The sequence below is a fragment of the Condylura cristata genome, unplaced genomic scaffold (genome assembly GCF_000260355.1).
Source record: "Condylura cristata isolate star-nosed mole 26May11 unplaced genomic scaffold, ConCri1.0 scaffold00014, whole genome shotgun sequence".
Lineage (NCBI taxonomy): Eukaryota > Metazoa > Chordata > Mammalia > Eulipotyphla > Talpidae > Condylura > Condylura cristata.
The window spans coordinates 9,707,863-9,721,573 of NW_004567115.1; the positions used below are offsets into that span (position 1 = coordinate 9,707,863).

The following is a 13,711-nucleotide window of genomic DNA, read 5'->3' on the forward strand; positions in this document are numbered from 1 at the left end:
GGCTCCGGGCCGCGCTCCTGGGAATTCAGACTCCGCTACTTAGGCCGCGTCCAGAACCTGATGCCACCTCCCTGGAAACTGGAAGCTCCGCAGCCGCAAGCCCGGGTGCGCAGACTGTTCGTGGAGTCTCAGGTCCCCTGAGGTCCCTCCCGGACGACGCAGGCCGCTTGGTGCTGCTCCGCACGGCCGGCCCGACCCCCACCCACTGCCTTCACGGTGGCTTTGTGCACTCTCCAAGAGGCCCTCCATGGATCCCCAGACATTTTCGATCCCCCTCCACACCCAGTCACAATGCCAACAAGCCAACTGATGTTGGTGTGAGCCAGCGGATGCCAGGCCCTGGCAGTACGCTGGGGATAACCTGGTAGGCAAGACCAGCCCCTGAACCTGCTCTGAAGCTACGCAGGTAACCCCGATCCGTGGTATTTTTGAAAGCTACCCATGGGTTCTGGTTAATCTTTGGCTTAAAGCCCAAAACTCCTTAAACTAGGCTCGAGGTCCCTGTCCAAATTTAAGGTAATCCCTGTAATCTTAACTATGTTTAGATTATCAAAGAATATAAGGTCATTGCCCCAAGATACCTGCAATTACACTAACTTTTTCCAGGACCCTCCTCCTCCACTTCTCTTAGTTAACCTCCTTTTGGTTTTGAGATTATTTCTTAGGGAAAACTATCCTGGCCGCTAAGATTTGAAGCACCTGGAATTCTCCTCAGTCACTTGCGTAGTGTGCAATAATTTGTGTCACTTGCGCTTACTGTGTTATTCACTCATAGACTGAGGTCTCTAAGGTAGGGACCGTGGCTGCTTGGTGCTTTCTGTCTCACATCTGCCAGGTGCAGGCTAGTAGTAGGCTCTGATAAATATGTGTTGAATGAAAGAATGAAAAAAGAGCTCTGAATAATATTATAGTTGGTCTTGACTTTCTTTCTAAGGGGGAGACAGTGAAACATGAAGAGGAAGGAGAAAGTTGTTTAGTGGTGCAATGAGTAAAGCAGGGAGTGGACCCTCTGGAAAGTGGGCCTGGCAACAAAATAGAGATGGGGCGGTATTTGGACAGGGTTGTGAGGGCCTAGCAGAATTGGGGTCACAGAGGCTTTCAGGTCCCATTGTATATTTTCTTCTTGCAGCTTGATGTTAATGTATGGAAGGTTCTTTTCATCTTTGGGGTCAAGTATGTGAGAGGAGGGTGAGTTGAGAAACAATAGGGGAAAATTTATTGACTGGGTCAACCCATCTACAAAGTAATAATAACTGGGCCTCCCTGGTAGATGGGGTTAAGTCTTAGCACTATGAAGCTGCAACTCCAGTTGATCCCCAGCCAGGCAGCTGAGCCACATGACACAGCAGATCTTTCCTGTCTTACCCACTGCTCCCCTCAGCAGTGTATTTCAGTCGACCTGCCTGTTCTGATTCCCACTCTGTTTCTCATGAGTCCTCTCACCCCTTCTTCTCTTCCCACCCACAAGCTCTTGTGTGAAATAAATCTTTGAAAGAAAAAACCCCAAAGTGACAGTAACTAACTTTTTTTAAAAAGATTTTTTATTTATTCATACAGAATTGGGGTACAGGCCAGAGATGCGGAGGGTGAGAGGATTCACCAGGGACAGAGTGGGGAGCAGAGCAGGCAGATCGACGAGGTACACTGCTGAGGGGAGCAGTAGGCTGGTCAGGAGAGGTCTGCCCCACCATGTGGATCTCCTCCGGGGCAGGCGGGGATCGAACTCATGCAGAAGTGGCTTAAGCTTCTTAGTGCAGAGCTTTAACCCGCTGAGCCATCAGGGAGGGCCCTGGTAACTGACTTAAAAATATTTGTACATACAGAACTGGGGTACAGGCCAGAGGCGCAGGGTTGGTGAGAGGATTCACCAGAGGCAGAGTGGGGAGCAAAACAGGTAGATTGACAACATACACTGCTGAGGGGAGCAGCAGGGGGGTCAGGAGAGCTCTGCTGCACCTTGTAGGTCAACTCCCTGGCAGGCTATGGAACTCCTGCTGAAGTGGCTGTGTTTAGCTTCCTAATGCTGTGCTTTAAACCCTTGCGCCACTAGGGGCGGGGGGCGCAATAACTAATTTATTAAGCAAATTATGCTGCAGGAATTCTGCTAATTGAGTGCTGATTTTTCTTTTTCTTTTTCAAGATTTATTTATTAATGCATACAGGAACTGGGGTACAGGCCAGAAGTGCTGGGAGAAGGTGAGAGGATTCACCAGATACAAGAGTGGGGAGTGGGACAGATTGAAGATTGAAATACACTACTGAGGGGAGTAGCTGGCAAGATAGGAGAATTCTGCTGTGTTGTGGATCTCCTTTCTGGCCAGGTATTGAACTCAGTGTTACAGTAGCTGTTAGATAGCTTCACAGTGCTGTACTTTAACCCATTGTGCCACCAGTGGTGGGTGGGGGGGCTGAATGCTGATTTTTCTATACTGTATTGAAAGCTCCTCAAAGACAGTGACTTTTCATATTTTATTTTCTTCTGTGCCAATGTGCTGAACAGTTTTCCATAAATGATTATTGAAAGAATGAGTTAGGGAGGGAAGTTCAAAGGCCCCAGAGGGGAAATTTCTAGAGATAGGAGAAGAATAGTTCAAGATAGCTACCTGATTCTTTTTTCCTAGCTTTTAGCTCTTTGAGAAATAATCCTCAGTTGTCAGTCTAGGAACAGAAGATCCTAGTTGGGGAGCAATGCAAAGATATCACTTAATGAAAGATCATATTTTCTTGTCAAACTTTAGGAATCTGGATATCTTTTACAATACCTACAAGTGTAATTCATTGAATGTTTGCTATGTACCTTATTTATCATCACCTGTAGTTCCCACAGCAACTCAGTGGTTATATTTATTCATATTTTACACAGAATTCCAGTCTCTCAGAAGTTGCAGTCCAGTATATAGGCGTAGGCCTATGGGATTTGAAAAGTTCATGTGAACCGAGCCTATTATTTGAAAAGTATTAATTGTGTGTAAAGAAAAATCTAGTTCTTGCCTTAGAAGTCCTGTGAGCTTCTCTTCATGAGATCTCAAAATTCAGTGGGTCGGCTCCACTTTTAAGTGCACCCCGACCAGACAAGTCAGTGTGTGCTTCCTCAGCTGCCTTGTTCTGCGCCACTCTTATTTCCTTGGGTATAGTTTCTGGGATATAGGTTTCCCCTACTATCTGAAAATAGAACATTCCTATTTAATATGATCTAGTAGGTAATTTTTTTGGGTCTGGGAGTGACCAAAAAATTTTCCATATAAATTATATGGAAATGATAATACATTTCCCTAAAATACCATTCCAAATCATAGGAACATTCTACTTTCCAATAGCAGTGGAAACCTGTGCGTGGAATTAAGAAACCTGCCAATTTAAGCTGCATTTTCCATTTATTCATTCCCTGGGCCCAGAATACTGGAGTAGAAAGGGTCATTTGTTACCAGAAAGCATTATTATGGAAAGAAATAACTGAACAAAACAATGAAAAGTACTGGACTTCAGTACAAAATATATTCATGCAGACTGCTTCTTCTTCTGACTTTATCACATTCCCAGATTGTTTCCTGTTTCCCGGAAATCACTGCGATGCTGCTCTAACCTCTTAAAAGGCCTCCCACCAACTTGCTCACAGCTATCAGTGATTTATTTTAAGATAGCTGCTAAAAATGTGCTCCTTTACAATAGTCCATGTTTTCACTGGCACTTTTGAGAAGGGAATTGTTAATGAATGGAGTGATTTTCTGAACTTATTTTTAAACGCATAGATGGAGATCAAAATAAAGGAAAAAGCTATATAAACTGATACAGATTTTAAATGTGCCCTTCCAGTATTGGTCCAATATGACTGCTGGGCTCACTGATAAAGAGACATCTGTGCTCTAGAAATGATCCCCCAGAAGCCAAACAGCTTCTGAGTAGACATCTCTCCCTCAGCTGTAGCTCTATCTGCACACACACAGAAAATGAAGAAGCAGAACTTCAGACCAGAAAAGCTTAACAATTTCAAGAGAAATCAGTTTCGTCACAGGTATCTGGGGAGTGACGTTTCTAGATGCAGCCTTAGTTAGAGAAGAGCCAAAGAAGGACAGCAGGGCACACAGTCCAACTGGTGAAGACTTAAGAATTTGTATTTTACTTATTTTGAGAGATTAAAAAAAATTACAGAAATCATATCCATATTCTCATCACCCAAAATTGACAATATTTGGCTCAATAAAAATCTCAGTAGATGGGGCCCTCCCTGGTGGCGCAGCGGGTTAAAGCACAGCACTGAGAAGCTAAAGCCGCTTCCGCATGAGTTCGATCCCCGCCTGCCCCGAGGAGACCCACATGGCGTGGCAGACCTCTCCTGGCCCGCCCACTGCTCCCCCGCAGCAGTGTAAGACCCACATGGCGTGGCAGACCTCTCCTGGCCCACCCACTGCTCCCCCCCAGCAGTGTACTTCGTCGATCTGCCTGTTCTGCTCCCCATTCTGTCCCTGGTGAATCCTCTTACCCTCTGCATCTCTGGCCTGTACCCCAGTCCTGTATGAATAAATCTTTAAACAAAAAATCTCAGTAGATGAAAAAATGCATAAAATGATGTAAAAATAAACTATTATATTATTTTTTTAAATGAAAAAAAATCTCAGTAGAAGAAAACACTGGAGATAAAGCTGTGTTTAACATTTAGACCCAGCACTGTTTCTTTCTTTTCTTCCCCAAAGGAGAAGTACATCCTCGTAAGTGTGGTATATTTTCTTCTAAATCTTTTTTTTTTTTTTAAGATTTATTTATTTATGCATACAGAACTGGGGTCCAGGCCAGAGGTGCAGGAGTGGTGAGAGGATTCCCCAGAGACAGAGTGGGGAACAGAGCAGGCCAAAGTACACTGCTGAGGGGAGCAGCTGGCGGGTCAGGAGAGGTCTGCCACGCCATGTGGGTCACCTCCGGGGCGGGCGGAGATCGAACTCATACTGAAGTGGCTTTAGCTTCTTAGTGCTGTGCTTTAAATCGCTGCACCACCAGGGAGGACCCCTAAGTCTATTTTTAATAATAACTATATTCATGAGTAAATGTTTGGGGACAGGATATAGCTCTGTGGTAAAAAATTTAAATGGCATTGTATGATAACGGGGAATTCATCTCAGAATAAGGTAGGGTTATAAGGCACTTTGCAATTCCTATCACTACCTTCATTGCATTTATTCAACATTTTTTAATAATCTACTATATAGAAGGTAATGTGCAGGGAATGTAACAGTGCGAAGCACTGATGGACTTTACCCTTTCATGAAATTTACATGCCAATAGAGAAGGCAGTTACAAAAAATGAACAGACTGACCCTCCCTGGTGGCGAAGCAGATTGGAGCACAGCACTGGGAAGTTGGCAGTGGCAGCTTAATCAGCTGGAGCTGACCTACATTGCGCAGTAGATTCTGCTGTGTCGCCCACTGCTCCCCTCAGCAGTGCACTTTGTTGATCTGCCTCTACTCTGTCTCTGGTGAATCCTCTTACTGCCTCTGGCCTGTACTTCAGCTCTGTATGCATAAATAAATAAAATCTTTTTTTTTTTAAAGTGAGCAGACTGCTATAAGTCACCTTCAGTATGACTCTGAATGATCCCTGCTTCCTGATATTAACATCCTTGTCTAGTCCTCTCCCACCTTTTACCAAGATGGACTGTAGGATAAATAGCATAATGCAGAAGTGATAATATATCACTAACAAGAGTAGGTTATTAAAAAGGTGCTCACACGTTCTCTTGGATGACTCACACCATGGGAAGCTGCCATGTTATAAGGATACTCAGGCAGCCACTGAGAATAAACAGAGGTCTTCCTACAACCGCAAGATGAGCGTGAAGGAAATCCTTCAGCCCCCAGTTAAACCTCGACATGACCATACTCCTGACCAACAGATTGTTGGCATCCCAATGGAGAATTCTGTCAAGACCATCCAGCTAAGTCACTTCTGTATACCTGACTCTCAGAAACTTTGAAATAGTGTTTGTTTTAAGCTGCTCTGCTTAGGGTAATTTGTTATACAGCAACAGATAACTAGTAGACAAGTAAAAGAATTGCAAATTGGATAGTGGTAGAGCAGATGCCCATGGTGAAAAGTAGAATGAAATAGGGCTTTGGAGGCTGGATACTGGGTCCAGATCCCACCTCTGCCCTATACAAGCTGTGTGACCTCGGCAACTCATTTTTTTATAACTTGTATTTTCTGATTTTTTCATTTGTAGACTAAAGGTAATAACAGTACTTACAACAATACTTACATTAAGGATGTTGTGAACAGTAAGTTCAAAAATGAAAGGGTTCAATTCAGACTAGCTTCACACGTTTAAAGGGTTCACGTCATATAACTATTGTTATTCTTTTAACTATTTCATTGATATAGTTGGCTGAACTGTTTGCTTATTGCTTTTATAGCCACTGTGAACTGACATGTAAAGGTGAATGCCCCTTTGTAAATAATTAATTAAATTTAACATAATGAGTAACTACTATGTACCAGAAACTGCTGAGTCATGAATAAAGTTAAATAAGAAGTGCTAAATACTCCTAGGATTTCAATTTTTCATGGGGAAGGCACAAGAAAATGTTTTAATATAATAAAGGATTGTAAGTGTAAAAGGCTTGTGAGTTGAATCTTTAAAAATCCATCACCAAATGCCACTTATATACTCTCCCTTTGTTGGGTGAAAACAGATATTCTGGAAAGGCCTTGGTGGTCCAAAAGAAGGGAATTTCTTTGAAGGGCAGTGGTATATAGCTTTCTCCTCTCTATTTGCTGTACATGCAACCCAGGAACTGATAAAGGGAAGCTCTTTTGCTAGGAAATAGAGAATAATCAGCCTTCTTGTGCTTTGAAGATTATGAAAGATGTTGGTGACCATCTATCCATCTTCAATGCCCTCTAGCCTCTCACTGGACTCTAGTTTTATTCAAGTAGCCATGCCTCCATTTTGCAGTCCATGTATCTCAAGGGGCATCCACTCACCAGTTCCACTTGGTAACCCCTTCTCTGCTGAGACCCAGGCTTAAGTACATATGCTAAGCAGTTACTGGTTGGGAGGCAAAATAGCTGCCTATGAACTACTTAGCTCAAAAAAAAAAAATTATACAGAGAAGAAATCATGTGGTCCTGATTGCGTATGGTAGGTATCTGGAAAAGTACTTGGTTATGAAATCTACTATGTTTACAGAAGAACAGAAAGACTGGATCTTGAATTACGGATTAGCCAACCCCAAAGTCTCCCGTGCTTCTGGACTTCCTGCTGTGTGAGATAATCATTTTTCTTAGTGCTTAAGAAAACAGTTTGAATTAGGTGTTATTTGCAGCTAAAGTAAACCTAAGTGACCCAATAATGTTTGGCCTCCCGCCACACTCAGAGAAGTAGCATGCCAAACTACTGGAGAAGGGGAACAGTGAGATTTTTTGCGTATTAAGGATTGAATATGAAAATCTGTCAACTATTGGTAATGTGAATACCTAGGTATGGAAAGTAGGAAGGCCAGGACATGTTTGCTAGAGGAGACATAGAGATCAAACACACAGAGGCCTCTGCTGCCTAGAAGAAGGGGTATGGGTGTAAAAATATTCAACACTAAGAGCTGTGACCTGAGAGCACCTTGTGAGAGACACCTGGCTGATGGGAAGTGGGATATTTTTCTGTGGGAAATTCCTGCTGGCCCCTGTACCGGACACCACATCACTAGACTAATGGAAAAATACATGTTAACAGCGACACCATGTGGCTAGACGGTGCAATGACAATGTGGGAGATAGACCTCCTTGTCTTCAGGTTTGTGAAAGTTGGATTTTTCCCTTAGGAATTCTTGGATCATGTAAACCCCCCTCCTTCAAGGATTTTTAAAAATAGTGGAAGGGGCCTTATTTGTAGATTCTGGATTTATTAAACTGGTAAATCAGCCTAAAATATTGGGCTAATTTCTTTTTCGGGCGAAAAACAAAGAACAATGATCTTACCTGTATACTGTGGACCTGATTTTTATACTTTTCTGATCCATATGTCAGGATGCAAGAAAACTAGGCTTGAAGCTACCCAAACAAAATCCTTTTTATTTTATCATTTTATACCCCTTCTGAAATTTAGCTATGGTTCCCTAGTGCCTGCTGTATAAAGTCTCAGCTCTGTAGCAATCTAGTACTGCATGCACAGGTAGGTTCACTATTGATTCAGGCAGAAGGATACAGGAGAGGCCCTGAGGCCTCAGTGGATTTTTTTCAGGATTTAATGCTCTCGGAGAGAACCAGTTACACAGACATACCAGGCAGGGAGGCCAGCAAGCTAGGAGGCCTTGCGGGTAGGGAAAGGCTGGGATGCAGGCAGGCAGCCAAGCTTTCCTACAGCACCCCATGAATCTTTGTGCTTTTCCTCCGGACTCTCTGGTGTTGTCGACTCGTGTTCTTGCCTCTTCTGTGGCCGTTCCAATCTCTTCTTGTAGCCACAGTCCATCTCTGAGTGATATCCCCCCCTTAGAGGCCTGGCCTCTAGACTCAGGTGTGCACACTTACTCAGGACCTCCCCTCTACCCCCATCCCCCCCTCCACCCCCACCCTCGTGCTCCATTCTCAGGTGTCCACAATCAGGTATATTCCCCATGCCCACACTCCCAAGCACCTCCTGCATCAACACCAAGGCCACAGGCCACAGATGACATGATTAATTCACTTACCCTACACACACCTCCTATCTTTTCTCCCTCTGGCTCTCCAATGATGCAGTACTCCGAAGCTTTCTCAGGAAACCTTCAATAGAGTCTCTATATTTATGAATACTTTGGGAGTTAGGTTTTGGAAAGGGCAGATATGAGTTGTACCACAGGGGCCCACCCAGGCTTAATTATGAAAAAAATGGAAGATTTATTAAGTACTCATGAAATAGATATAATAATGTGCTTTAGAGTTATTATTTTACTTAATTTGCATATGAACATTTCCCTACATTTCCTCGTTGTATTGCAGAACTCTTACCTGCTGTTCAGAATCATCCTTTAGAATCCCTCTACTTTTGCAGTTCTCCATCTTGTCTATACATTGGAATCATCTGGGGAGTTTTACAAATGATTGGCAGTTGGGGCTATACATTCTGATTTAATTGGTCTGGGACCTGAGCATCACGATTATCAGTGCTCCCCAGATGATTCTAATGTGCAGTCAGGGTGACAGATATAGGTAAATCTCTTTCCCTTCTGCAGTCCACACATTCTTCCCTGATCATGCTTACTACAATGTATTTTAATTTCTGTATATACTCATCTCTCTAGCTAGACTCAGAGCATCTCTATGCCACTAAGCATTTCTGGAACCCTTTGTATGGTGTGACAATTCATAGAAAAAATACCGAATGGGAGGATAAAATGTCATGAGCAGACACTTATTGGTGTCCTCCAAAATTCACAGGTCCTAACCCAAAAGAGTGGATCCTTTGTCCTCTAGGGAAGGAATTCACCAGAGAGCGCTGTTAAACCATGTATAGTTGACTAAACAAGGCTTTATTAGAGATTCATGGATGAGTGGGTGGGGGGAGAGGGAAATGAGAAAAAGGAGAATTTAGCCTGGCTTCTCTAAAGGAGTTAGGAGATGATTTAAAGGATAAGTCCATGAGGGTGGGAGGAGTAGTGTCATATCTTTTCTAGATTCCACTATCCTTGATACCCTTTCCCACCTAATGTAGGCTAATCAGTCAGGATCTGATGCTTGTTGTCTATCATGACACCCTGTGGTCAGTGTGGTGGGCCATGTTGTTTGGACAGGGCTCCTCAGTCCATGATTTAGACCACCTGTTCAAACGGGACCTGGCGGCAACTCATCCCATCCACTGGCAATTGCTTTCACATAGACTGTCTCAAATTTAGGTGCTGCTGTGGTCTGTCGGTTCTCGAACTGAGGCCAGGTTGAGCTGCCAAGCATCGGGCGTTCAGGCAAGACTGTCTACTCCTGCGCGGTAGGAAGTCTACTCTGCCCAAGTGTCTGGAACTTCCCTTTCATTCACCACTCCCAGTGTTCCAGGCAATACAGCTCTTGCTAAGTAAATACATCTGGGAAGGCTAAGTTTGTCGAAAGTGCGCTGAAAGCGCGCAGGCGCAGAGGGTAACTGCGGAACCCGGAAGGGTAAGCTCCGCCCCCACTCGAGAAGCCAATCAGAGGGCGCGAAGCTACCCCGCCTCCCGGCGAGGCGCGCTCTGGCTCAACCGCCCGCCTCCCTCAGCGCGGTAACGGTCAGGGAGGCGGGGCCGGAGGCGGTGCAGCTTGGCCCGCCGCGCTCGCTGCTGGTGGGAGGAGGCTGAGAGAGGTGAGTGGCGTTCGGGATTCACTAAGGCGTTTTCTAGAGCCCTCTCTTTGAAGCACCCCCGGGGTTAGCTTCACCTGGGCCCAGCGAAGGTTCAGACTGATCCTTGTGTGTCGGGGTGGGGGTGGGGGTGGGGTGGGGAAGGGGGTTCCTGAGCAGGAACCGCCTGGGTCGAGTTCGCGGTCGTTTATAAAAATCCCGGCTTGAGGCAATGGGGACCTTACACCCCTGATAGGAGTCCCGACTCCCTCCCTGCTCTTTGTGATTTTTGGCTCCTCAGTTAATTTCTTAGTGTCTCAGTTTCCTCATTTGTGTAGTTCTTGCTTTCCATGGGGGTTGAGGAGGCTGAAGGAGGCAGTAGATGTAAAGCTTAGAATGATACCCTCGACTCAGACCGGTTGCCGGTAATTAACTCCAACCGCTAGTGTAGGAACATTAAACAGCATGTTGTCTTTAGCATTTAATAGACAATAGAGACTTTGAAAGTATGGCCTGTTCCAGTTATTGCAGTAATGTGACATGTGCTTTTGAGACAGTTAATTACAGATTTTGTTGTTAATTACAGATTTTGTTATTCAAGAAAATAGTTACTAGTCATGGTTGGTTGTTTCAAGTTTCCCCAAAAAAAGGTAGTAAAAAATAACTACATTTGAATATATCATGTACAAGGCCTTGAGACCTATGTAGGGCATGTTACCAAAGAACTCTTAGGAAATCTGGTCAGTACTAGAAGATTCAACTGTGTTTTGCTTCTCTGCACATGGTCTTTTCTGTGCACATGTGTCTTGTATAAGCCAACCCCTACCCTGTAACCTCTTAGTGCTTGCAAGCACAGGGCAGGTTCTCTAAGGATTTGGGCAGATAAAGGAGAGTTCAGGTGCCCTTAGTGGCTTTTTGCAGGCTTTAATGCCGTTTCTACACCGGTTGTTGTGGGGCAAGACTCTTCCTCTTGCAGCTATTGCTGCTCCTCTTGTAGCCCCTCCACCACAGCTGTTCTCCTGTCTCTGAGTGACACGGCCCTGATAGCCTCAACCTCCAAGCTCAGGTGTGCCCAAGTAGGAATGCCCATACCATACTCCAGGTGTCCACCATCAAGCACACATGCCCCGAACCCACGCTCCCAAGCACCTTCTACATTCAAGGCTGCAGGTGATAGCCACAGAGATCAGAGGTATAAAAGCCTTGACCATAACTTACCTACACTCCAATCTTAGTTTGGAGCGATACCTTCTGCCTGGGCCTTGGGAAGCAATTGGTCTCTTCCTGTGACTCACAGTTCCAGTTCACAGTTCCACTGTGTATCCAAAGTGGGGGAAACTCTTCTGTAAACCATTGACCCATTAATTTTATAGCATAGACTTCTGAAAAGGCATGTTTGGTGAATTGAGATAGTTTTTCTTCACCCTTTGCCTTTTGTGTTCAGTGATATTTTCCTGTCTGAGAGTGCTTCATTTTTAATACCTTTGCAAAAGAGAATATTCTTCATTTGGAGCCCCAAGACAGGTTTTATGATGACAGATGTGGAATTCCAGCTACAATGTTTCAACAAAACTGGGAGAGGAAAGATAAGAAGGGAAAAGAAGTGAAGGGAGTAGGCACAGGGTGGTGACCATTGGAGTCCATTTCTAGTTACTTCTGGTTCAATGTTATTCTGATTAAGGTATTACTAGTACCATAGATAGCTGCTCTGGAATTACACAAGATCATTTTTACTGACCATTAAGATTTTGTTATGTTTATATTTTTAAAACCTAGATGAAGATGTACTTTCAGACATGAGACTCACTGGATGATCATTTCTTTGAATGAACAAGTGAAAAGTACCCGAAGAATTCACTATGACTGAGGTATGTCAAATTTGAGAGCTGTCTCTCGATGTTGGGAAGCCAGAGGAAGGATCATTATTTACTAAATACTATCTATAATAGTAGTAAAAATCCACTTAGCTGGGATCAGAACTTTATCTGTAAGCAAGGCTTTTATTTGAAGTCTGTAGGGAATTGCAATCTGGGAGCACATCCAGCAAACATGTGTAAATGCTTACATGTGGGAGGAAAAAAATACAGAGTTTAAATAGGCACTTGCCTCCCACAGGTAAAGCAATAAAGTTCTTTAAAAGGGGAAAGAAAAACATGCAAAAGGGAAAGATGCCTAAATGGTGTAGTGATAGATTATCCTCTTGAGGCAATGTTCTGGTAGTGTTTATCAGTTTTTGTGACATTTGGAACTGCTCTCAAATTTTTTCAAACTTGGTGTCAGGGTGCTTTTTTGTTCACGGTGATTATGTGGTCATGTATGATAGAGGTGCATAAATTTTTTTCTTAATGCCCTAAGGTAGCTTTGATGTTCCCTTTTAAAAAAATTTAAAATTTTTTTTAAAGTACCAGTGGTTTACATCATTGTATTTGGGAAGTATGGGCATTCCCCCTTCAGGTGTAGCCTCTATAGGCATCCACACCCATTGCCAAAGCACGCTTAGTTCTCCACCATAGCTATGATGTACTCTCCCTCCCTCTTGATACTCCTTTCAGGTAGATGTTTTAAACTCAATTAAGGAAACTGAAACGCATAGAGGTTCAGTAAATACTTAAAATTGACACAAACTGCTGGTCACTAGCTCTCACCACTCCTGTCCTGCTGGAAAATATTGTTCTATTTCCTTTTTATATTAACTAATCTTCACAACAACTCTGTGCTAAATTCTGTAATTATGCTCATTTTGGGGTAAGGAAATTAAGGCACAGAGCTATTAGTACTTTCTTGAGTGTATAGCAGAATCCACAATTCAAACCTAGGTAGTCTAGATGTGCCAGGGTAGTCTTTACTTTAGTTTTATTAATTTACAAAAGCAGTATTATAAGATGAGTTTTTATTACAAAATCAAACAAAAAACATATACCAAATGTATAGCTTAATGAATTATAAAAGATGAGGTCTTTGTTGTAGAACTACTAGCCATGCCAGAGCCCCACCCAATTATAACTGTTTCTCTTCTCCCATTAGTAGTCATTTTTCTGTTAATTTCTTCCCGTGTTTTTAAAATATGTTTTATCATAAATATGTTTTACCATAATGTAACCTTGCCCATTAACAAATTTTAAAATATTTTTAAGCTGTAGGCATTTCCTCTTCCTTTATTTTCCTTATAATTTACTGGTAAAGAACCTGTGTAGAAGAACTTGGGTATTTTAACCTGTGCATCCTACAGCTTGGACTTTGCCTATTATGCACCTGTGTGCACAGTTCAGTATGTTTCTCTGCCCTGTTTACAGCTGAATCCAAGTCTGGATCACACTTTTTTAGTAGCTTTTGTAGTGCTCTAAGTAGTGTTTGGCAAATCATGGGGGCATATGTCTCAATTTTCTCTCTTATTTCAGTAACTTTGATACTTGATGCCTATGTTCATTGAAGCTTGCAAAAGT

At 43.2% G+C, this 13,711-nt stretch overlaps 1 protein-coding gene across 6 annotated transcripts in view; it reads left to right on the forward strand.

The window, feature by feature from the left end:
* The first annotated feature begins 6 nt into the window (after nt 1-6).
* CEP70 (centrosomal protein 70kDa) overlaps nt 7-13,711 on the forward strand; it is a 62,840-nt gene continuing 49,135 nt past the window's right edge. For 4 of the 6 annotated variants that reach the window (XM_004682163.2, XM_012724961.1, XM_012724960.1 and 1 more), the window contains exons 1-2: nt 10,244-10,292; nt 12,045-12,136. In XM_004682163.2, coding sequence (XP_004682220.2) covers nt 12,128-12,136 — 9 coding nt within the window. In that variant the 5' untranslated portion in view covers nt 10,244-10,292; nt 12,045-12,127. Of the gene's footprint in view, nt 407-10,243; nt 10,293-12,044; nt 12,137-13,711 lie in introns of those variants that run through there. The other 2 variants (XM_012724958.1, XM_012724959.1) reach the window with 2 other exon arrangements.